The sequence below is a fragment of the Ambystoma mexicanum genome, chromosome 5p (genome assembly GCF_040938575.1).
Source record: "Ambystoma mexicanum isolate Mex_15411 chromosome 5p, UKY_AmexF1_1, whole genome shotgun sequence".
Classification (NCBI taxonomy): Eukaryota; Metazoa; Chordata; class Amphibia; order Caudata; family Ambystomatidae; genus Ambystoma; species Ambystoma mexicanum.
The window spans coordinates 253,717,639-253,742,483 of record NC_090930.1 but is presented as its reverse complement, the minus strand read 5'-3'; the positions used below and the strand labels follow the sequence as shown (position 1 = coordinate 253,742,483).

Here is a 24,845-nt window from a genome sequence, read left to right as displayed (position 1 = left end):
ACTCCTGGAGAAACAGGCCATCTTCCAGTTTATTCTCCACACTGAATCTGTTAGTTGTCTTCATGACCATCAGTCTGGCTTCAGAGCTGCCAGAAGCATGGAAACTGCTCTCCTGAACATCTGTGAAGACCTGCTGTCCAACCTTGACTCTAACACCCCCTGCGTCCTCATCTTGCTTGATCTCTCCTCTGCCTTTGACACTGTCAACCATGCCATCCTGCTCAACCGTCTCCGTGATAACATGGGTATCACTGGTCAGCCTCTGGCTTGGCAGACTTCTTTCCTCTCTGACCGACCCTCCCAGGTCCAACTTGGGTCCTTCTTCTCCTCTATCCTTTTCTCTACCTGTGGTGTCCCCCAGGGGTCTAACCTCTCTCCCTGACTGTTCAGCCAATACCTGACACTCCTTGTCCACTGCATCGCCGCTCTCTGCCCCAACTTTCAGTGGTATGCGGATGACACCCAGCTCATTTTCAGGTGGCTAAGCTCGGCCTGCTCCTCTCCCTCCCTCATCTCTAAGTGTCTGCTATCCAGGAGTGGTGTGCCGCCAAGGACCTCTGCCTTAATGCCAGTGAGACTGAGATTCTCCTCATTGGCACACCCGCTCCCTCCTTCCCTGTAGCTCTCTGGCTGGCCTCTCTTGGCCCTCTTCCTGCTCCCACCTGCAAGGCTAAAAACCTTGGGGTCTTCTTCGACTCCACACTCTCCTTCTCTCCTCACATCTCTGACATCTCTAGGAAGTCACACTACCAGCTGCACCTCTTGAGAGGTATTATTCTTTTCCTCTCCTTCCCTCAGAAGCTCACTGTCTCCAGAGCTCTGGTTCTTTCTAGGCTGGGCTATTGCAACATCCTCTTTCTAAATCTGCCTGCTTCTACTCTCTGCCCTCAGCAACTTATCCAGAACAGGACTGTGAGGCTTGTCCTTGGCCTCAAGCCCAGGGATCGTATCTCTCCAGGACTGAAATATCTGCACCGGCTGCCAGTGTCTGTGAGGATTAAGTTCAAAACCCTTTGCTTTGTCCACAAGGCCTTTTGGGGCCTGGGGCCTCTGTACCTTCAACTCTCTCTCCCTAAATATCTTCCTTCCCGAGCTCTTCGCTCATCTGCCTCCAACTCCCTCAGTGTCATCGCTTGTCCAAGCAACGAGTTGGCAGTAGATCTCTTTCCTCAGCTGGTGCCTCCCTATTGAACAGCCTCCCTGCCTCCCTCAAACTTGAGGAGAACCATCTCTGGTTCCGGAAGCACCTCAAAACCTTTCTCTTGGCTTCTGCTTTTTCTCCTCCACTCCTTTGCTGACCTCCTGGCTGTAACTGTAACTGCACTGGCTACTTGGACACCGTCTGATCTCAGGACCAGGTCCCTCCCATGCCAGTGCCTCACAACTGCACTGCCCTCCTGGCAACCCCCGCACTTGGGGAGTGTTTCTGTATCCCTACAGCCCCCCTCCCTGCCTGTGACACCTGTTGTCTGCACTTATCCATGCACTTGCCACATGCTGGCTGCTACTTACTTACTGTTATCATCTTGCCATGTACTGCACTGTCCCTGCCCCCTTCCCACGCACTTACGCGATATGAATGACACCTGGCCTAGTAGGATCGTTGTCCGTCCTCCCTTTGTTCCCCTCCCTTGCCTCGTCGCGCCTTGAAACACTTGTGTATAGGCGCGTTATAAATGCCATATCATATATCATATCATAAACTTACATAGTAGCCTGGCACTCAAGGGGTTAAGTAAAATAGGCATCATTTCTACTTTCAGCCACTAGAGGCACCACTCCAGCCTTTACATTGAGCAAAATAAGCATGTGTTCTTATTTTCTCCACCCGGGTCACCACTTTAGGAACTTTAAACCATACTATTAATTTCCTCGTGATAAGTTTCCTCTGCTCGACCCCTTTGGAGCCCACATGATAATTCCCCCTTCATTTGTATAGCGAACAAACAGAGACACTTTCAAAAACATCTATATATTTATAAAATGCTTAAGTATGTTTCCGTACTCAGCTCATGCAATGTATCAGTTTTAGGTTGCCCTCTGCTGTCCAAATGGCAAAGTGCACCTCTGTGTGCCCCTCCAATTAAACAACAGCTATCATTTTGAGCACGGTTCTACGTGGCCACCTTCCACTACTTTGGAATAATTTCAAGGTACATCTTTCCACCCCCACTTCTCTTCACAAAGGGCACACCGGTTCCAGTGTAAATTAACAGTCAATTACCAGCTCACCGTTTCAGTCTCTAAAGAGTGAAACGCTGCAGGATGAATGTCTCCTCATGAGCTAAAACTGAAGGTAGGTGCTGTAATTATGCTACTACGCAATCGTATGCCATCACGGGGACTCTGCAATGGAACAAGGTTGACAATTGCGTGTCTACAAAGACACATTGTAGAGGCCTGTGTAATCAATGGAACTCGGATACTGTTCTTATCCTGCACATACATCTCATTCCATCTGATACAAATATACCTTTCAAATTCAAAAGAAGACAGTTACCTATATGTGTAGCCTTTTCAATGACCAATAATAAGTCACAGGGACCTACGGCCACTGCCTGGAAGCGATCAGTGGTGACCATTAATAAGTCACAAGAACCTATGTCCCCTTCCTGGAAGCGATTGGTTGTAATTCCAATATTTAAGAAGGGAGACTGTTTAAGAATGGTGACTATTTTATTTTTAGTTTCTTGTAATGTCACTATTTCATCCCAGTCAAAAGAGTTGTTGCTACTAATTTCTTGCATTTCTTTATGAACTTCAGGGGTATCTTATGGGTTAGAAAGGAAGCTTCCTTAAAGGCTTGGCAGGACTTTTCCTCCATATCTACTTTTTCCTCTTCCACTAGGACAGTATTGTCAGAATTGTTTGCCTCTTGTCATTTTGGCCCTAGGGCACCACACCCAGATGTTGAGATATTCTGGCGAATGCTGGTAGTCTGAGGGTTCTGTTGGGTCATCTGTATTTGTTCAAAGTTCTCTGCCAATTGCTTGACCTGTTGCTCAAGTTGAGAGACCGTGTCTCCTCCCTCAGAACTGTAAAGAGGTATTTGATCATAACTTTGTTATTCCCTGAAATAGTATCTATCCCCCCTAGCACATTAACTTGGGCATTGTTGAACATTACTGCTGTAACCTTTATTCTGGGTTCTATTGTCCTGGAATTTACATGGAGAAGGTGGGAAGTTGTTTTGAAATTTTACCTCAAGTCAACAGGTATATTTGCATTTCGACTCCTGTCCCCTCCAGACATACAGAATAGGGCACCATTCTCACTGTTAAGTGTGAGAAATCATCTATGCCTGATAAGGAATTCTCTATTTCCTGGTCAGAAATTCTTCGGGGAGTGGATGTTAGAAACCTTGCAGCTCCCTGTTCTCTAGAGGTCTCAGGTATATTACATCCATCAGCAGACATATGGAATGTTTTAGGAGATGGAATGAGGCCTTTGGCAGAAAGGAAAATCCCCCATGTCTAACGCACCTGTGTTTGTCTGGCAGGTGGTTGTAATACAATTTGATGGTCCCTTACTACCAGGCATACCTTTTAATTTGTTTCCATTTCAATAATACTTTTCGGCTTATAATCCACTAATTGCTCTCTAATATCATACACACTGTCCCAATTAGCTTCCAGTGTTTTACTACAGAAGTTAAGAAGTCATTATTAGTTTGTAGAGCCTGTTGTCATTTTTCATTCCCATGCTGGAAAGTTTGAATTGCGCTAGACCGTTCATGATTGTTCTGTTGCCAGGGCAGCATTTGTTTTTCATAGGACTTATTTTGGATTGCCTGTTTCAGGTCAGTCTCTATTTGTTACAATTTCTTCCTGTAGGAGAACATTTGTATCTTTCACTTTGGCTATTTCTTGGGAAGAGACTAAGCTCAAAACCTAGTTTTCATGTGCCTGATTTACATTTTGAATCAGTTGCTGTTTCTCATGAATTAGAACATCATGTATTTCTGTAAGCTGATCCCTCTGTTATGTGATGCTAAAATGATGATTCATTTGATACAATTCGTTTTGGAAACGAACATCCTAGGACTTTAAAAATAATTTGTTTGTTTCTTGTTTTAATTCCACAATATGCTGTTTCAGATCATAATGTTGTTTAACAGGGCCTTAGTATGTGCAGATTGGTCTTTATATTATCCCTGAAGCTTATATTTGTCCTCCATACACTGAAAAGTGTGCTCGATACTCGGAAAGCTATCACTTGGTTCTACAGTTTATCAGGCTTTGTTTTGACCTCACCTTGTATTTGATCAATGCCAATTTAATGTTGCAATACCGAAAACTGACATTCTTACAAGTTTCTTGCAACACCAAAATGTTCTCTATTTTCTCGTCACACAATTCCTTGGCTCTCAGCAGCTCCTCAGAATTTGCATTGGCCACTTTTTTGCACTATTTAATCTGAATGTCCCTGTCTTCCAACCTGCCCTCTACAATAAATACAATCACACCTAAACATACATACATTCACACATAAACATAAATACAATGTGCTAAAATACAGTCTGCATGGGGGCATATCAGCTTAAAGTGTTTCTCTTTGACTGTTGAAGTCATATATAGCCTTTGTAGGGAATAATATAATGGCCCTTGTTTGTCCGAGATATCTTAAAACCAACAGATGCAATTCTTTCCATCATTTCTGTCTTCCATAATTCAACATCTGGGGATGCCCAGTCCCCTTTCAAACATAATTGTCAAAGAGTGTGGGCTTTAACAGCAGGCATCACCATGTCAGACTTCCCTCTAATAATATGTGCCAATCTACCTCTAGCATTCTTGCAAAACAGACATGCAAACATTTCTTACTCCTATTTTACCACTGTCACTTCCAACTCCTAATTCAAATCTTATTCCATTCTACACAACAGTCACATTTCTAGACTCCTTAATATCTCCGTATGAGTCAGTGGTGTCAATACCATGTAATTAAAATAAAACAAAAGTTTTCCATGCACAATTTGGGTTAAAAAGTATAATGTTGCGATGACAATAGTAATCCCAGAAATCAGATCTCAGTGGTGCCTCTAGTTGTGTAGGATGTTTTATTTGGCTGACAACTTAGTTCAGGGGAATCCCCCACTGTAAATCAGGTGCGCACAATTGTCATTTTTTTTACAAAGTTCTTTTTTATAAAACTGGACCTTCAATTTAACAATATTGATTACCTACAGCCACCCACCACCCCCCCTTTTCGGTATCAGAAATGCACAGGGTTGCCCAGATGGTCTATGTATTACTAAATAAAATTAATTGTAATTGTTTATTTATACATCGCTTATACATAGGTGGAGTGCTTCAAAGTGCTTCAAGGCGACAAGGGAACAAGGGAATACAGTGATCATTCTTAGGCATTGAGGTTTCTGAATAATCTAACATAAAAACAAGCATACTAGGCCTGATGTTATTTGTCCTAATGCAAGTGCATGAAGTGTTACAGTTGCGACCAAGCTAGGGAGGGTGGACAAAAAAGGGAGATGGTGGGGGGGACGGTACAGACAAACTTACTAATCCTAGTACATTTAGGTCAAGCATACGTACAGATGGAGGTGCAAGGAAGGGAGTGGGGGAGGAGGAAAACACGTTCAGTCCAGCAGGGACCTGGTTTAAGTGCAGAGAGGATTGCCCCACTCATGGAGCGTAAGCTAAAGTACAGTAATGCTGAACATAGTGCAGCTGCCCAGAGGCAAGTGCAAACAACTGGCGGGAAGCCTGGGACCTGTAGGCTCTGGAGGTGAACCCAGCAACCAGTCAGAAAAAACTGAACAGAGTTAGGGAGGAGAAGGAGGAAGGAGGATGGAGAGATAGAGAACGGAGGTTAGCAGGGGAGAGGGAGAGAGAAGAAGGAGGAGAAGAGGATTTGAATCAATTTAAATGTGAACAAATTATGCTTCTATGAAATTCCAACTTCAAGGATGAATGATCAATAAACTGGTTGCATCACTTTTCCATTGCACATTTGCTTGAATAGACTTCGCTAAACACAAACATCAGCATATACATTTGGTTTACCCTGAGCCCCTAGCCACTATGGATTGAAAATGGAATGAGGACTCCCAATAAAGCTTTAATTTGATGAAACAAAATTGAATCAGAATTTCAATGCCTATCCAAGTTTCTCTACTTCCCCTTTATTGAAAATAGATACCTCCCTCTAACTCAATGTACATGTCAGAATTTCAAACAGCGTTCCAGAAAACTCAATTCAAACAAGGTACTTAACAGTCCTGCATGTGGATCACTTGTAAAGAGAAAAAGGACTGTTTAACATGCCTGTTCGCTAAATTGCCTTCAATTGTGCTTCTATTGTATTGGTGTGTAAAAGTGTACATTCCACCTTTTCAAGGGGCAACATAAAGTTAGGACAATGGGTAGCAGGTAATAACCCTTTCCCTTTTATCTTCAGCGGTTCAGTACTCATAACATGATTCTGCTTGGTGGTGTAACTAGGAAATTACTTCAATTCAAATTATTTGTCTAGGTATGCACACAGTAAGATATCCTTTTTGACTCCCAAAATAGGTCTTCTCTGTTTGATCATTATACAGAGAAGCAGGCTGTGAATCTCCCAGTATACACACAATAGCCACTATTCTATCAAATCTATAATTCCAGAAGCACAAACACTTCTGAAACATGTATTAATTTCTCAAGATGCATAGTCAATGTATCTACCCAGTCACCTCAGTAATTTCAATATTGAAAAGGACTGGGGTTCAATATATTCCCCTTCAGAGAATTCCTCTCTTCATGATTATGTCCCCTAAATATTATATTTGTATATGAGTTTATTTTGGCTCTCTCACATACAGTTAGGCACGCTCTTATGGACTGGTTCAATTCGCCCCCTGAGGAACAGGTTGGCATCAGTCAGCAAGGCAGTGGCATCTTCCCTCCACAGTCTGCTTTCCTTCTTTCTGTATTTGGACATGTCTGCTGTCTTTCCCACTGCAGAATGTCAGGGACTTTAACTCCAGCTAGGCATCTTTTGCAATGTACTGCTAGTAATCCAAAATGAGTCCAAAGGAAGGTAATCTTTGCCAGTCCTCTTTCTGTTGTTATCAATTCTCCTTTCTCTCCTTCTTCCCCTCCATCACTCAGCCAGTTAGTGAGTGAGCGGGTGTGTGTTCCCTGAATCTATAGGTCTGAACTTTTATAGAGTAGAAACCGATCCCTTTAGAGGTGTGTATAATTTCACTAATCTAATTGGTCAATGTATGTGATTGGACAGTGTTCTTAAATTGAGGTCACACTACACCATCCTCTGTGTACTCGTTGGACACATTCATTCATGAAGAAGGCAGTCTAATGGGAGTAACTTCGAAACCCAGTTTTCCTCCTATTTGATGTGATTTATCTTGGAGATGTCTACATTTAACAAATGTAGGTTTCTAAAAAACCATATTCCTCACATGTGAGCATGTTACTAATCAGTTCATCAGATTGCTCTCACTCATGTTAATCCCTTCATACGATTCTCATCTCGTCACAACGTGTTATGGATGTTTTACACATTTTGGCCTTTTTCGCTCTTATTCTTTTACACACAAATTCCATTTTCAACTCTAAATAACATGCTCACTAGTACAAAGGCGAGGATATGTATATCATTAATGCACACTATTTCTGCGCAAAAATATCTTAACATAATGAAATAACCATAAAAAATATTGTTTTACTTTCAGCTGGCTAATAGCATGAATATTTGTAAACGAAAAGTTGAGTCTATGACTTTCTGTTCAAGAGTTACAAGTGAAATGTGAAGCTCAGAGGCATATATGGAAGTTGTAAATGGGAAGCATTTGTTTTTATTTTAAGGCCTGGTTGAGAACCAACTCCAGGCAAAGTCTTAAACCTGTATAGCCAGTATTCACACTTCTCTCCTGGAAAAGCATCCTCCATATCATGCAGGTTGTTGGGGCATGTTTTATATTTTACCTCCTAGGCCTGAAGCTGATGATTGCAGCCTTCAAATGTAATTTTACTTTCCATCTTGTCACTTTCAACTGTGTAACATAAACATTTTTTGCAATCATACCCCTGTCAAAATGAAATATTTTGGTCTATGCAGGTCTTATAATGCTGTTTCTTAATACTGGATGTAAATAAAAACAAATACTGGCAGCCCTGTTGATTTTTATTCTGCTATGAAATGCTGTGTTTTTCATCCCATGTTGAACTCTTTTTTGCATTTTAATAGAAGATTACTGGATACTTTCCGGTAACTGGAAGTATTTCTTGTTTTGCCCTGTTATATAATGTTGGACATTTACTCATGTTGTAGATGGGCTGCTAACATCGCACATTTCCCCGCAGATGTCCTTTTTCAGATGTGGTGCGCAGGCTGCAGCTCACATGTTTGTTTTTAAAATGGCACTTTTCCTTATTTGCCTACTTTTCTTTGGTATAGATTTCCTTACAAGATTATCATTTTCTTATTATCTCTATATATATAAAAAGGGAAATGTGTGGATATGTGTGTGTGTCTGTTCGAAATTTTCAGCATGCTTCCCAACATGCTAAAAACCTTCAATTGGGCATGTGGATAGGCCCGATGGTGTAGACAATGTAAATAGTATAAAAAATACATTTTTCACTTTTCATGTAGGCATTTTTTTTAACCGGTCTGCAATACTTGGATATGTGTGTGTGTGTCTTTTCGAAATGTTCAGCATACTTCCCAGCATGCTACAAACCTGAAATTTGGCATGTGGGGTAACAAGTATAAAATATTCCTTTTTTGGATTTTTATTTTTTTAAGCGGTCTGCAATGCTTACCCCTTCACGGTGTAGTTCTGTCCTGACTCTAGGTTCATTGTTCCTAAACTTCACCAGTTCATGAAACCTTCAGAAGCTCATTGTTCCTAAACGTTCCACACTATCAGCTTTCTAGCTGACATTAGTGGCACTCACTTTTGAAGTCATGCCTCAGGAGGATATATCAGCTGCAACGTGCTCGCCTTGGAAGCAAGACGACACAGAGCAACACAGGTTTGATCCCCAGGTCCACGCTTAGAAACCTCTGGGTATTAAGCATGTTATAAATAACATATCAAATCATATCATGTGGGTGACACAATATGATGCTTTTGTAGTAATACGGGTGACAGGAAACGGTGCATGTCTCATCAATAGTGTCCACAATGACGTTGTCCATCCCATCGTTGAAAATCTCTCATAATAATTACAGATTTTTTTTCCCACGGAAGTTGATGTAAGTATGCCACCTCAACAGTACAAAGATTACATGCTTCAGCAGCTGTACATGTCCGGTTACGGCACTTCAAGCTTACACGCTTCAGCCGTACACATACAGCACTTATGTTGAGGTCGCTGCTCCCTCAGCTGTAGATTCGCACACTAATAATGTTACTGTGCAATCTGAACCCTCCAACTCAAAGTAGCTGGAACCGATTTATGGGATTCATGCTTTTCTCATGGTCAGCTTTATGTGGCTTGCTAAAAAGTTGGAAACAAAGACAATGTGTTCACACTTGCTGCTACATGACTAGCAGTGTTGTCTACACAGAAGCATTGGTTTACTTCATTAAATGAACTTCAAGCTAGGACTGAAGTAGGAATTACTGTGCAAAGAGTATATAGCTTCAGGACGCAACAGAGCGCTTTACAATCATATGAGGAAGAACACAGTGTGGGAAACAAGGAAAAGAAGAACTAACAACAGGGGAGGGTGGGCAATGGGCAGCAAAGGATCTACAAACAACTCAGAGAGGACACAGTGGGGAGCAGACAGTCATGTCGGGTGAGGAGTAGAGGGTGTCTGGTACTAGGTGTTAGGGAGGAGCTATTCCTTTAAGAGGAAGGTTAGGGTGTAGAAAGAGAAGGCCTGTTTTCTGCTCCTTTCCTACCTGCACCTTTGGAGTTTAAGTCTACACATGTCCTTACCGCTGGTGGATCACAGGCCTCCGGAGATGCTGATTTTCTCAGTGAGGTTGCTTGTGGACTTCAGGGTAACAGCAATATAGATGATGCAATATGAATTTCAGATAATACTGGCTAAAAGTGGGAGCCAGTGCAGTTCAATTAGGGTCAGAATAATGTGGTTGAACTTGTGGAGTCCTTTGATGAGTTTTGCCACAGCATTCAGGACACATCTCAGGGGTGCCAGGATAGTCGCAAGGTGGCATTCCAAAAGAGCATTGCCACCATCCTGGTGGGAGAGGACCAAGGCTTGGATGAAAGATAGTGTCATCATATTTGCAGGAGCTCACCTCAGACAGCTGGCATTGACATAGATTCCTAGGTACTCAAACCATATGTCATTATTTCCATCAAATCCACAGACACTCACATAATATTATGTAATTCTACTTAATGCCAGATATCCACAACAGAAACCAGCTGCTCTCATCAAATGTCAAGGACCCACCCACATCAGATTCCCACAATTGCCATAAAATACCTACTTACTCACATTACATATAAGGTATTCCCATCAATTGGCTGAAACTTGCATCATATGTTTACAATGTTCAAGACTTCATCTAGAGTCTAAGATCTCTGGACTATAGTCACAGGTAGAATAGCTTATAAGTTTAACACTCACCACTGATATGGGTGCCAGTCTGCACTAAGCATATCCTTATTATCCAGGCAGGACCGTCTCAGGTTTCATCTTTTGGGATTGAGAAACTGAGTAACATTAAATAATAGTAATAGTTGCAGCTAATATTACAGTGCTTAGTAGCATGAGGAATCTTCCATGAACCAGTATATAACAACATGGTATTATTATTATTAGTATTATTCGTATTAGTTCAAATTTCATAACAAACTAATCAAAAGAATGAAAGACTAAGGTGATCCTGTCAAGATTTAGGGGCTGATTCATGGAAATATTTGCGCCGAAAAACAGGGATTTCTGCGCCATTCTGCCCGCAAATCCCTGTTTAACAAATGGGGATTTGGAGGCAGAATGGCACACAAATCCCTGTTTTTCGGTGCAAATAATTCCATGAATCAGCCCCTTAAACCGATCACTTGCTAATACTACACAAACCTCTACAACAAATACATGAATAGACTATGGGCCTCATTCCAAGTTTGGCAGTGTGGGTAAAAAATGTAGCAGTAATTCCATTACTGACACTTTTTTGTGAGGTAACAAAATTACAGCTTCTTTTCCTGCACCGCCAAATTATAAATTTTGGAGGATTTACCGCTAATGGAATTAATGTTCAGTAAATCTGCCAATTTCTTTTTTAGAAACAGTGGCAAATTAACCTGCAGCTTTTTGCTGGAGATAAATCCTTCACTTTACCTCCAGAAATCAGTAACTCTGCAGGCAGTAAATCCACCAAAAAATCCCCTGGAATCCTGCGGACCACAAAACTGGGAAATTACACTGTGCAACCACCACTTTTAATCCTCTGGTAAACCCACGGTACCAAGTGGCAGTAAAGCTAATCGATTTTGGTGATAAATTGGTAGATTTGCTGGCATGCTCTGAATGCATACCCACATAACGTTAGTCTCCCCATTCTTTAATAGCCTCCATATTGCTTCAGACCAGTTTACGGAGATCACCTGTTGTAGAAGTGCAGCCCCAATGGGAAATTCGAGAAAAATACAAAATTAATCAAAGAGAGAGAACACAGCTTTATTGTTCAACCAGCTGGGAGCAAAACAGACAGCTTGGCAGAACAGAACTGGGAAACATGTTCTCATTCCCACCCAAGCGGGCTACAATATTTATGCGACAAAATCACACATTAACATAAAACACAATTGCATTTTTGGGGCTGTTCTAATACATAATTGGATGCTTGTCAATGAGCCCCTAAAGAATGCTGTACATTGTGTATTCTGAGTAGATAAAACATTTCATGGAACAAAAACCGTAACACCCCTTCATGACGTCATGACATTAAACTTCCCACCCCTCATTGACAGAAAACCCTGAAATAAGGATTGACTGGCACAGTTCATTTTACAGGCATGATATTTTATGATATGATATGATATATTATTTATAGCGCGCCTTTACACTTGTGTTTCAAGCTGGTGGATGAGCTGTGAAAGCTAATTGGAACCTTATGTCTGGAGGGAGCACAGGTGAGAGCAACCCACAGACACCGACCAATTATATTGAACATGACCATCAGCAAGGTCAGGAACATTTTTTCAGCCTCATTGTTTGGTTACCTTTGCCTCTCGCCCATCTGCACCTGCTCTGCCCACTACCTCCCCAACTTCCTTTTCACGACATGCTACCAATTGAAGTTAAAAAGAAACTTGCTAGTCACCAGTGCTGGAAACCAGTTTCTACTATTTTATTAATCCCGTCATAGCAACTGCTGCCTGGGCCTTATGTGCACTGCACTAGGCATTGTGCAGGCCCATGAGAAACTTCTATATGCAACAACTCAACTGGACACTATCTGACACATTCCTGCATTAAAACCTTGGCTACCCAGCATTTCTCTGCACAGCATCAGGAACAACATTAATTGAATGCAAGCTGCAGCCTTTCGCTAACTGTTGGCCAGCTCTGCAACTTATACCCATGGCAGGTAACAGGATGGTGGGCGTCTTGATCACTGCTACATCTAACAACTATACATAGTACAGCTCTAGCTACCTAATGAACCCTACCTACCTCTAAAGACTAGCATACGTGTGTTAAAAGAGTGATAAAAAGAAACTAAAAAGATATGCTTGGTTGACAAAACCTCGAAACAAAAGCTTTGCTACACATATAGTGCTGTCTAACAGAAGGATAAAGAGGAAATGCTCTGCTGAGAGTGTTCTATAGAAGAAAGTAAAGAGGAAGAAAGCACAGAGAAAATGTGTTGTTCTGTGTATGCTTTTCTCTGTAGCACCCATGGCTGCCCTCTCACTCCCTAAAGCACATGTCATCCTTCCTAATACAGCACAATTTATATAGCTACACAAGCCCCCATCTGGGCCCTTCACCTACCCCTATATGCTAAACCAACTGCCATGAGAAAGGTGTCTTTTTGCGCATGTGTTTTTCTGTGCAGCGCCAGCTACCAGAAATGTGGCATGACTAAATGTACTTTAAATATTCAGTGATGTCACCAAACCCATGGCTCTTGCGTCACAACGTCACGAAATAGCTTGTATGTGCACCCTCCCCCCCCCGTGGGACGCTATATCTACCTCTTTACACTCCCCCTTCGATCAGTATATTTATCGATAACTCCTTCTCATTCTTCTCTGGAACACAAACCATAACATGAAACATCCCACCCCTCTATGACATCAGCATGGGCTAACTGTTAGAAAACTCTGAATTCGGATTGGCTGGCACAGTTAATTATACAGATGGATAAGCTGGTGAAAGCTAATTGGACCCGTGTGCCTGGAGACAGCACAGGTGAGCATCCCACAGAGACTGACCAATAATACTCTGCATGACCATCAGCAAGGTCAGGAACATTGTTGTAGCTCCTGGAACACCCAAACCCGACCTCCTGTTTGGTTACCTTTGCCTCTCGCCCATCTGCACATGCTTGGCCCACTACCTCCACAACTCCCTTTTCACGACATGCTGCCAATTTAAGGTAAAAAATAAACTTGCCAGGCACCGCTGCTGTAAACCCCTATATGTTAACACAACTGCCATGTCAAAGGTATTGTGTGTTTCTATGTGCAGCGCCAGCTCCCTGACGTTTGGCACAACTATATTTATTTTAAATATGTTGTCACATCACCAAACCCACAACCCTTGCATGCCCACGTCACTCCCATAGCTTGTAGGTGTGCTGCCCCCCCCTGTTAGACGCCATATCTACCTCTTTACACCGTGCTCTTTCTGACTACCCACGCGCTCATTCAAAAAGAATAGGTCCCATGTTGCACCTTTCGCAGGTTTGGCCAGTAAATAGAACATTCTGAGACGCGTAGACCGTTTTGTTTTTATTAGTGTAAGTATGCGTTTAGAAGTCACAACTTGCGAAGTGATGTTGGATAAAAAAACAGAGCCGGAAGAAGGTGTCACACATGATTGAAGACCACTTGGCAGGCATGGAATTGACCAGCCATTCTTCCATCACTAGAGAAACCACCCCTCCAATTCAGTATTTTAGGTGATCCTGTGGAAATTGTCATTTCACATGGCTCCTTATGTTTACCTTCATCCTTATGTATGTTCAACCAATCTTGAAATCATCGGGACTCATATTTAGGAATGATGATCTCCCTATAATTACTATTGATAAATCCGATTAATTGGTTTATGCTCCTGCTGCAGTTCAAAACACACACATACAAGCAAGCAGCAATTTGGAACCCAGGAGATGTCCCAAAAATGAACAGATGGCAGCTAGAGATCTGCACACTCTATTATGCCATTTTAATGCCACATCTTGAACTTATTATTGAAAAGATTAGGGTTGAAGGACTATAGACTTAGATCGTGGTAGGACAAATTGTCTAATTAATATCGGTATCTGCCCATCTTTCTCAGCTGGCTGACTGCATTGCTTAGGGGGACAACCTACTGCATGTTACTGTGGTAAGTTTTCGGGGGTTGTTGGAGCACATAGGAGCCACAAAATTGGGGTTGTGGTGTGGGAGGTTAAGAGGGATAGAAGAGCGTTATGGGGGCTGACCCCACATAAATAAAATGCTGCAATGAGCTGGCTCATGCAGCCTGGTGTAAATGGTTCTAAATATCAAAATAAAATCTGCCCCAGACCATAACCTACATACATGTCACTGGAGATCTATGGCATGTGTGTCACTGTCTAAGTCTAGCATTGTGTTTCTGTGAGGGGTTCAGTATTTGTGTTTATCTCTTGATCTTTTTCTAAATATCTGCCACTGTTTTCATCACTATGAGTCTGCCACTGTGCATGTTTTTTATGGTTTATAGTGAAAATGTCGACTGCAAACATGTAGAAAAAAAAACATTTTGAATGTGTTTTTTTTAAAAAGAACATTTTAATGGGGGTTCCCCTCCAACCCCCCATTTACTTTTACTACCTAAACCCCAAAAAATACAAATAAAAAAAAGACACATTCAGATTATTTTTTCGACATTATTTCTTTCGACATTTTTACATTCAACTTTTTTTTTCCATATTATAACGGGATACCGTTTTTTTTTATCACAGTTAAAATATAATGGGCCTCATTACGACCCAGGCGTTGAGGGTTAACGCCGTCGTTAACCCTTAACGCCTATTCTGATTTTAACGGCTGCTTTTAGCAGCCGTTAAAATCCATGGCGCTAACCTGCCATGATGCTAATTACGCCACCGTAATTTACGGTGGCGTAATTAGCGCCTTCCCCACTCCCATTATGCCCTATGGGGCAAAAATGGGAATGGGGAAGGGAAAATGGGAAATGGGGATTTACCGCCCCACTCACCTTGGAATGGGGCAGTAAATCCGCCATCCACCATGGTGTAAACAGAGTTTACACCATGGTGGTAAAGTTGGCGCAATTAGTGCCTGGGTTGTAATGACCCCCAATGTAATCTAATGTAAAGCGGTATTATATAGTGCCCTTCTGCCAATAACGTTGGCCTCGCTGTGCATGGCTCTGTAAGAAAAGCAAGAAAGGTTGTGTTAGTGGGATAGCAGGAAGGCAGATACAGAACCTTGGTGGTTGGTGATGGACGCAGGTCGGAAGTACCCATTTCCTATGTGTCGATATGGAAATCTCTGTGTTTTTGTGGTTGATACCGACCGGGCAGGTTAGCCATATGGGCAGCCCCCGGATTGTGTAGTGCAAAAATTAACAGCAAGTTTGTTGATAGAAGATGGATAGGGTCTGAATCTGCTAAGTACACTAGAACTAGCAAATCATCTATGGTGTGTGGAAGGTGTAAGGATGCAAGATTTTAGTAGTGAGGAGTTAGTTGGGGGATGAAGTGGGTAGAAAGTCGGGGAGAGGGTGTTGTCACCTCCTAGCTCTAAGTGTTAGATTTCACTGAGATTAAGGTGCAGGCCAGTGTCATGCAGGAGAGGTTTCAGCTTGGGTTCCCACAGATGGTAAAAGGCTTGTAAATTACCCCCCGTTTCTGGTGCACAGTTTGTACTTAGTTGCTATTATCTTTCATTCCTTTCAAAGTGGTTGGTTGAAAGGCCAAGTCTTCAGCTGTTTACTGAAGGCCAAATGGTTCTCTTGCAGGCGGGGTGGTTTGCGTAGGGTGTTCCACAGTTTCATGCCCAGAACTGAGAAAGAGGATCTTACTTGCCGTTCCTTAGTGAAATTTGGTACTAGTCCTAGCGCAGCATTGCTGGAGCTAAGAGACCCGGAAGGAGGGTAGTTTTGAAACTTACTTCTGAATGAGCAAGGCCCCCCCTCTGAGGTTTGAATGATGGGCAATGCACAAAGTTATGAAATGAACTCTGTGGGTAGCCAGTGGAGAGTATATAATGCTGAATGCTGGAGGGATATATTCATATTGCTTCATTCTGATAAGTAGTCTTGCTACTGCATTTTGAACTCTTTAAGGTTTTCTAACAAGGTTATCCTGGAGTTCGAGATAGAGGCTGTTTGCATAGAATAACAACACCTACTTCCATTTGAGTTTCTTAAAAGTCCAGAGATCATCAAATTAATTTTATGAGGAATTTCATGGCAACTTTTTTAAATACACATATATATAAATCAATGAAAAAACTTTGTTAAAGGGACGTTATGGTTACAAGTAAAACTGAAACACCCCAGGAATGTGCCAGTTATAGTAAGCTAAGCAACCATAACTTGTGCCACCACTGTGCACTGCTAAGACAAACACCCAGTACATGAAATATGACATCACAAATATTGCTGATGACATCACCTATCTGGGCCACTTGTTTTTGTTCACTGACATGTGTAGGCTAGTTTTTCTTTCTAGTGAAAATGAGAATTAATACAATTGAGAAGGTGCTATATATAAACATTTTCCTTAATTCTTCTTAACGCACTTTCTATATATATGATATGACCTCATAATGCACATACATTGGGGCAATAAGCAGGCTTCAAACACACAATTCATTTGTGTACATGATAATCAACTCTAACGTTTTTGTCATTTTCTTGGTGCCGTTGTTTCTTTCTACCTTACTATAGTTTCCCTGTGTGTAGCTCTAATTTGTATGCATTCTGGGTTTTTGTATTTATTTTTTGTACAAACACAAGTGTGTTGGAACTTTGAAATTGTTGCCTATTTATTTAATGTTTAACATTACGCAAAACTTTGATAACGTAGCATTTACTATTTTACTATTGGAAATTACCAGATTAAAAATATTGTACTTCTTTAGTACATGCTGCAACCATTGCCTAAGTGTATGTATGGTTAGGTTCCTGTATTAACACTAACACTTGAATATGTTTTCTTTACATGAGAACATTCTTTTATACATTCCGTAGTTTATGATCGATCTCCCGATCACCACTGACATCTTGTTACCAACATTATAAACAATACCCCTTATAGGGACTGCTCATCAAAATTATTTTAATATGTGATATCACCAGTGATGTCATCAATGACATTTGTGATGTCATCTTTCATGTACTGGGTGTTTGTCTTAGCAGCGCATGGTATTGGCACAAGTTATGGTTGCTTAGCTTACCATAACTGGCGAATTTCTAGGTTTTTTCAGTTTTACTTGAAACCACGATGTCCCTTTAACAACGTTTTTTCATTAAATGTTATCAGTTTTCATTAGTGCAACTTAACCATAACGTCCCTGTAACAATGTTTTTTCATCGAATTTCACAGGTTTGTATCAGTTCAATTTAACCATAACATCCCTTTAACCCTATTTATTTCAGTGAATTTCAAGGGTTTTTACCAGTGTACTCTAATTTGCTACAACTTACTAATATAATACTTACCCCAACATAGCACTATTGTTGTCCAATTTAGAAAATGTCACCTTAAAACTCTGCCATTCCCCACCTTCCAGCATAATTTTTAACCATTCTATACACTTTTTGCAACTTTTTCCATCGCTTTTGTGGTCGCCACTGTTCTTGAACGTCCAATGTCATTGCAGACTATCTGGATAGTGTTACGTGGCCATGCACTCGCACGCATCATGGTGACGTGTTTGCGAACGCGTCCATACTTCCCGAACGCATCCGTGCTTCGCGAACAGTTCGAAACTGCAATTTTCTGCTCATCTAGATACTGGAAATATGAAAATGTACCCTTGCACAGCTCCTACACCTATTCTTACTCATTACAATCTAGCACACAGCAAATATTTGGAAGAATATTAGGAAAACTGCTCTTTATGTTAAAAATGGCATCATCTATTGCCATTCCTCCTCCCCAAGAGCAACCACCAATACCAGCTGAAGGACCTACACAACAAAAGAAGTGCATACCTCAAAAGGCAATCAAGACGACCAGGAAGATGAGGTAGAATAAGTGCCTACCTCTAGCACCCAGAGAGAATCATGGGTGTGGCAGTTCTTTACCACTGTTGGAAATGTACCAAAGGCTAAAGCTACCAAAGTGAAATACACTGAGTTCAACGTTGTACTCAGTCACGGACAACCTGGTCCTTACAGGACCACCTCCATGTGCAACCACACCAAATCCAACCACTGCAATGCTCTCAGAAAGACTGTTCCTTTCCTAAGAAGTAGTAGACTGTCTTCCTCTACCTCATCTTCCTCAACCAATGCTGTAACCACAGAGCCTCCTTCTGAGGGACACAAAATCCCACAAGCTACATTGCAAGCGATAAAAGAGGCTGTTGATCCATATATTTCGAAAATAACAGCACTCTGTGTATCCTGCAACACACCACTCTGCAGGGGGGAGCAATTTTGAAGTGCTTTTGAAGCTGTAATCAATGAGCATGACAAACACTGCCCTCTACCTTAGATTTAACACACGTGCAACATCTTCCCCTGTACACCTGTGCCTCCATATCTGCAGTTGGTGTCCCTTCCCTCATTTCCCTCCCCATTTTATTTTCTAGCCTCTCCTGCAAAATAAAAACATAAAAAGGTTCCTTTAGAAACCACCTTTCACAGTAAAAAAAAATAGAACTAAAAAAAGTAAGCTTATAGACTCCATCTACTTTACATTTTTCAGTAAAGTTGTTAGATTCAATAACATTCTTCAATAATGTACAATTGTACACTAGAGAAAAAGAAAAAACACAGAAACAAATTTCTCTCCGAAATTCTTCTCTAGCACACAATAAACACCATTATCCATTGGTGTTTATAACTATCCACAGTCCCTGCATTCCCCTGTCTAACCCATGCCTTATTAGAAAACCCAGATTGCACATGCACACCATGACACAAAACAGCCCTTCTACTCTTTTTACTGTTATGTTTGGAACACCCCCTCAGTGCCTGCTTTAAACCATTCACTCATGTATCCACCAATCACTTAAAAAACTCTACATATAGCCTTATCAACATATTAAACTTCCACCCACCAACTGCCACTTAACTATATTCTACAAATATTTTGCATCTACATTTTCCATACTTATTCAAAGAAATTGTACATAGTGCTCCTATAAATGCACATATGCATTGTGCAGTGAAGGAAGTGCATAAATAAAAGGGGCAGTATGGATGGCCAAGTGTTCATGGGAACCCAGGAGGGAATTGCAAAGGATCTCAAGGTGGGAGGCTAGTAGCTAACTACTAGGTCAGAGGATTCCCAAAGGCAGGGTACTCTTAACCATAAAGTCCCTTGAACAGAGATGTTTCTGTTCATTGAATACGTTTTCATAAGTGAAAATGTTTCATAATGTTACATCACTGTATATAAGTTATTAATAATTCCTCTTATATATGACATAACATATATGAAATAACTATAAGCCTCCTTTAACAAACCTATTGTTTGCAACACATACTTATGTGAGTCGCTATTAGCAGCGCATACCCCAACAGGCAAATCAGAGTAGACATGTGTCTTTGCCGAAGGCCAGGCCCTCTTCCCACGGCAGAAAAGTTATATCACTATTTTTGTACTTACATTTCGACAATTTTAAAAAAGTAAAACATAGATTTCCAAGCATCCTTTCAGGCCCTTGCTGATGCTCCTCCCACAACTTTGCTGCAATCCCATCCAGCATTCCGAGCTGCAGCCGCAAGCAGATTATTTTCTTCCCATTTATACCTAGACTCGGCCAGGCTGCATGCCCCAATAAGTAATCCTACAAGGCATTCTTCCTTGCCGAGGCCAGGCCCATTGTCCATGCACCAAATGTATATAACTATTTTTGGTGCTTACATTTGGACACTGGAAAAATAAGACGCAAAACACATTTGCAAAACCATGCTTTCAGATCCATGCTGATGCTCCACTCAGAGGTCTGTAGCCGCACGCAGAATATTTCTTCCCATTCAAACCTAGGGTTTGGCCATGCTGCATTGCCCAATAATCAAATCAGATTACACGATTATCTACTAATTACAGGGCGGTAGAATGGGTAGATCAATGTGCTTCATCTAGTACTTTAAACAGATTACCCTGCTGCTGGCAAAGTGGTTCTTTTGTGAAGGTGCCCTTACTTCTTCAAGTGTTAGGTTTCGAATAGGATAGGTTGTGGGAAGAATTCTGACAGCCAATTCCAATATCTTTTCCCACTATGGTCACAAATAATTGTGGTTAATGATTTCAAGGGGTGTCTCGCTGACCACGTGGGCACCTGGTACCGTGTGCTTGGTCTGCTGATTAGCATTGTCTGGGAGTGTATGCTGCGATAGTCACAGCGATATGTTGATACAATTCTGTGCAGCACTTTGGGCTGTAGCAACGTACAGAATTATAGCCATGGGCAGAATTTCTTTTCCGATTCAAACCTATCCCGATTTTGAAAAACTTCACCACATAGCCAGTCCCCCATAGTGGCCATGCCCACTTTAACACCATTGCCAGTCTCTCATGTTCATGGCCAGTAACCACATTATCCGAGTCCTGCCCATGGTCCAGGCCATGACTAGGACAATCTGGCCACTGCCCATGGCCGCAGGCTATATATACCTCAGTGAACAAAGGTATATCACAATTTTTGTACCTGCATTATGACACTTGTCAAAAAATAAAACACAGGCACATTTGCAAAACCATGCTTTCAAGTCCTAACCAATGCTCCCCGCACAACTTTCCTGCAAATCCATCCATGTTTTATTTTTTGAAAAGTGTCAAAATGTATGTACATGAAATAGTCATATAAGTTTAGAATTTGCAGAAAAATTCAAGGTTTGGTCTATAATCTTTCCAAATTCTTTTGTGTACATTCGTCAAATGGAAACAAAATGTCGATTAAACCACCCTCTAATTTTGTCCCCTCTTCACCAAATCTCACCAAACTTTGCAGAAACATTCAAATCTGGGTTTTAAATCTGTTTGCAAATATTTGTGCAGATTCGTGAAACGGCACCAATGTTATAAGCCTTCCAAATATTTTGGGTCACCCCTCTATGTTTGATCCCTCTTTGCAAAACAGCACCAAACTTTGTAGAACCACGTCTAGAATGATATCACAAAATGTCATACAGCTTCATTCAGTGGTGGCAAAGTTATACACTATCCAAAGACTTGTTTTCATCAACCCTGCAATGCAAAAATATGTATTGATGCCCCCGAACATATGAAATGTTCACGAACATCAAATGGCTGCCCTCCCAAACTGTTCGCAGACATTGGAGATGAAAAACCGCCTGTTGATTGGCTTTTTATGGCCATATCCCATCCCATCCTCAGCATCCCTCACCTCCCCAGAGATGTTTTCATTAGTTTGGCAAGTGCAATGTTGTGTTTTTTAGTATTTTTTTATTGCAATGTTTGCGGACACCGCCAGCTGGCTGCGAATCCAGCATTGTGGGCATTTTCCAAAAATATGACGCAGCTCATGTTTTTCACCATTCAATCAGTGGGCGCGTCTGATGTCCACGGACCTCATGCTGCCCTCTGGACTGATCAGAGGCCTATCCGCTGACCAAACAGGGAAGTGAGTCAGTGTACCGAACCCAGATATCACTATTTTTTTTTACCAGCTTTTTGGTTGTTTTAAAAAAAACTACTGGATGCATTTGCACCAAATTTACAAAAGCAGGCTTTCGGGACAAAGCTGTCGTATCAGCCACAAATTTGGTTAAAATCCATCCAGCATTGTGTGCTGTAGGCGAGAGCAACATTTTTTTTACATTGTGTCTGCGGGAAAAACCACACATTTTTGGACCACCACTATAACTTTGCCCCCCCCCCATCCCTGTACGAAACCTCACCAAACTTTGCAGAATCAATCTGACAGGGCCTTATACTTGTTGCAAAGGTTTGTGAGGACTCGTCGGGGGGGGGGGGGCAAAGTTATAAGCTGCCCAAAAAGTGTTCTTCCTATGGGTTGAACAACTGAACCGTAACTACAGGGCTGCTACTGCAGGCCCTGAAATATGTAGAGAGAGTGAGAGAGAGAGAGAGAGAGAGAGAGAGAAAGAGAGAAAGAGAGAGAGAGAGAGAGAGATGAACGATATATACTTAATGCATCAATGTATATTAGGACCTGGAGTAATTACTTATTGTGTATACATATATACGTAGATGTGCATGTAAAGTACCCCCAGAAAGAGCATCATACAACCAGCATGATATTGAGTGGTTCTTGTTATTTTTTGATAGTTTAATGTTAATTATTTTCCCAAGAACCACAACATCTCTGTTTTGTCATGGGAACCTTTTGATGTGGTGAGAACCATCAAATACAGGTGGTGAGGTTTAAGCCATTCCTCCCATAATAGTTATTTCTTGAAGGCGAAATGGAAAATGAATCTCCTTCCACATTCAGGTTTTCCCTACCTTAAGTCAGAATGATGTGATACCATCTATGATATTCAGATCTGAGACAATAAATGGGCAACTTCGTCAGTGTTGTAAAAATAACTTTCTGCTTTTCTTTTACTCCGCCCACTAGACAAAAATTGATTGACCTTGTCCACCAGTCGACGTGCTCACGTTCAGCGTCGGGTGTCAACGTTATATACCTTCTGGTGGTTTGTAGAGTCAGCAACCAAGTGATCTACAAGTTCATCCTCTTTTAGAGGTCTTCAATAAAACACCTCAACCAGTGGAATCCAAGCAATAGGAGCACAGCTCTCAGTATTTTTGCGTCAAAGCTCGTTATGTGCAGGATTTCCTTCAGCCATACACCATTGGCTTTTGCACAATGGCATCCACAACGTGCCACAGTTATCTAATGTGGACCCCCATTTTTTGGACGGATCTCTTTCTGAATAAGGCATCCCATTTCGATCGAACTTGCAAACAAAAATATCAAGCTACTATTATTTGAAAAAAAAATATGATTAAACCTAAAAACACTCGAGTATCTTCATTTAAAGTATGCTAACTTAACAGTGTGTGCCGATTACTCAAAGCGATATGGGCAGGACCTGGTAGACTAGTGTCACAGTAGTCTTGACGATTATCAGGTTGCCTGCAGTGTAATTACGTTTGTGGCCAGGAACCCTGCTTTATCGCTTTGTATAGTTATTAAAGTAGTTTAAAGATTGAATAACATAAAATAACATAATATAATGTTATTTATGTTATTTCCCACGTGAAGAACTCCTGTAAACCTTGCAGTATTGAAACTCAGTGAACAAGGCATCTTAGACAAGCTGAAAAACAAATGGTGGTACGATAAGGGTGAATGTGGAGCCAAGGACTCCGGAAGTAAGGTCAGTCGCAGCAGGTCTTTTTGTACTGCTTAGAAATCACATTTTGAACCACTGTTCATGCATATCTATGCATACATACACACAGTTATAACTGTCCAGATATAGAGACATTATTAACACTCGTGGACACTGTAGAGAAAACTTTGCACCATATCACTAAGGTCCTTTTCTTTAACACAGTCAAGGATGTGGGTGGGAGTAGAGCCATTTGCTTACCTACTGTATTATGGTAGAACATTGCCCAAACATTTCAAAACTCTTAATATGAACACACACTTAAACTGCAAACTGCAAATCCATCAATCCATGCTCCAAATGTGGTCTTCTCCATCACACACATATGTTAATGAGCAGCATGGGGTCATAATTACAGGAAAATGACTCCAGCCTCTGTTCAGTGGCTCTTAAATCTAACAGCATGCTTTCTCTGGGTGTACAGTACCTTTTTCAGGGGAAACATCCCATTAATGACCATTTAAACATTACCTTTTCAGAAAGTAACATTTTTGTCATAATTTGTCACTGATTCTTTCCTCCATATATTTTTTACAATTTCATTTTTATTGTGTGCAAATTCATTCTATGAGTGTAAAAGTAACTGTAGATATCACAGGAACTGTTCTTTTACAAAGAACAAATAGAATGCATGCACTTAAAAAAGTAACTTGTGAATGGATTGTAACATTTTTGAATGCAAACGCATGCTATTGCTGCAGTACGCGGGTACTGTATAGAGTAATATATTGATTTGCAAGCCATACAGGATTGTCCCGATAGGGAGCACCGTTTAATGCCTAGAAATAAGTATAAATGAGCACAGTAAGTCAAACGCATCGGCTTTTTTTCTGATTTCCCTTGCCACTCTACCAATGCCCATTATAGATGATGGAACAGGGACAGCTAGTGTGGGCCGGCTCAAACCCCAAAATGTAAATGTGCGAGGTGTTTTCTGGCGAGATATTTTCTGGCGAGGTATTTTCCATAGTGTTTCACTAAAGGAAAAACGCTGATATACACACCACTGCAAGAGCACGTATTGTTGCTGTCAGTCTTTACATAAAAGCCAACAAGGAGAGTCCCCACCCCTTATCACATCTAATGCCCGGGCCCACTGGCACCACAACCACATAATAGGGCACCCCAAAACACACACACATGCTCACTTTTATTACAGT

General features: G+C 41.3%; 1 protein-coding gene across 3 annotated transcripts in view; it reads left to right on the top strand.

The window, feature by feature from the left end:
* The window catches only part of GRIA3 (glutamate ionotropic receptor AMPA type subunit 3), a 1,487,966-nt gene that overhangs the window by 1,451,330 nt on the left and 11,791 nt on the right, over positions 1-24,845 (top strand). For 2 of the 3 annotated variants that reach the window (XR_011274156.1, XM_069612673.1), the window contains one exon: positions 23,556-23,670. The exons of the other annotated variant lie outside the window; for it this stretch is intronic. Coding sequence is in view for 1 of the 2 variants with exons in the window: in XM_069612673.1 (XP_069468774.1) it covers positions 23,556-23,670 (115 nt within the window). In the remaining variant the exon portion in view is untranslated. The remainder of the gene's footprint in view (positions 1-23,555; positions 23,671-24,845) is intronic. 3 annotated transcript variants of the gene reach the window in all.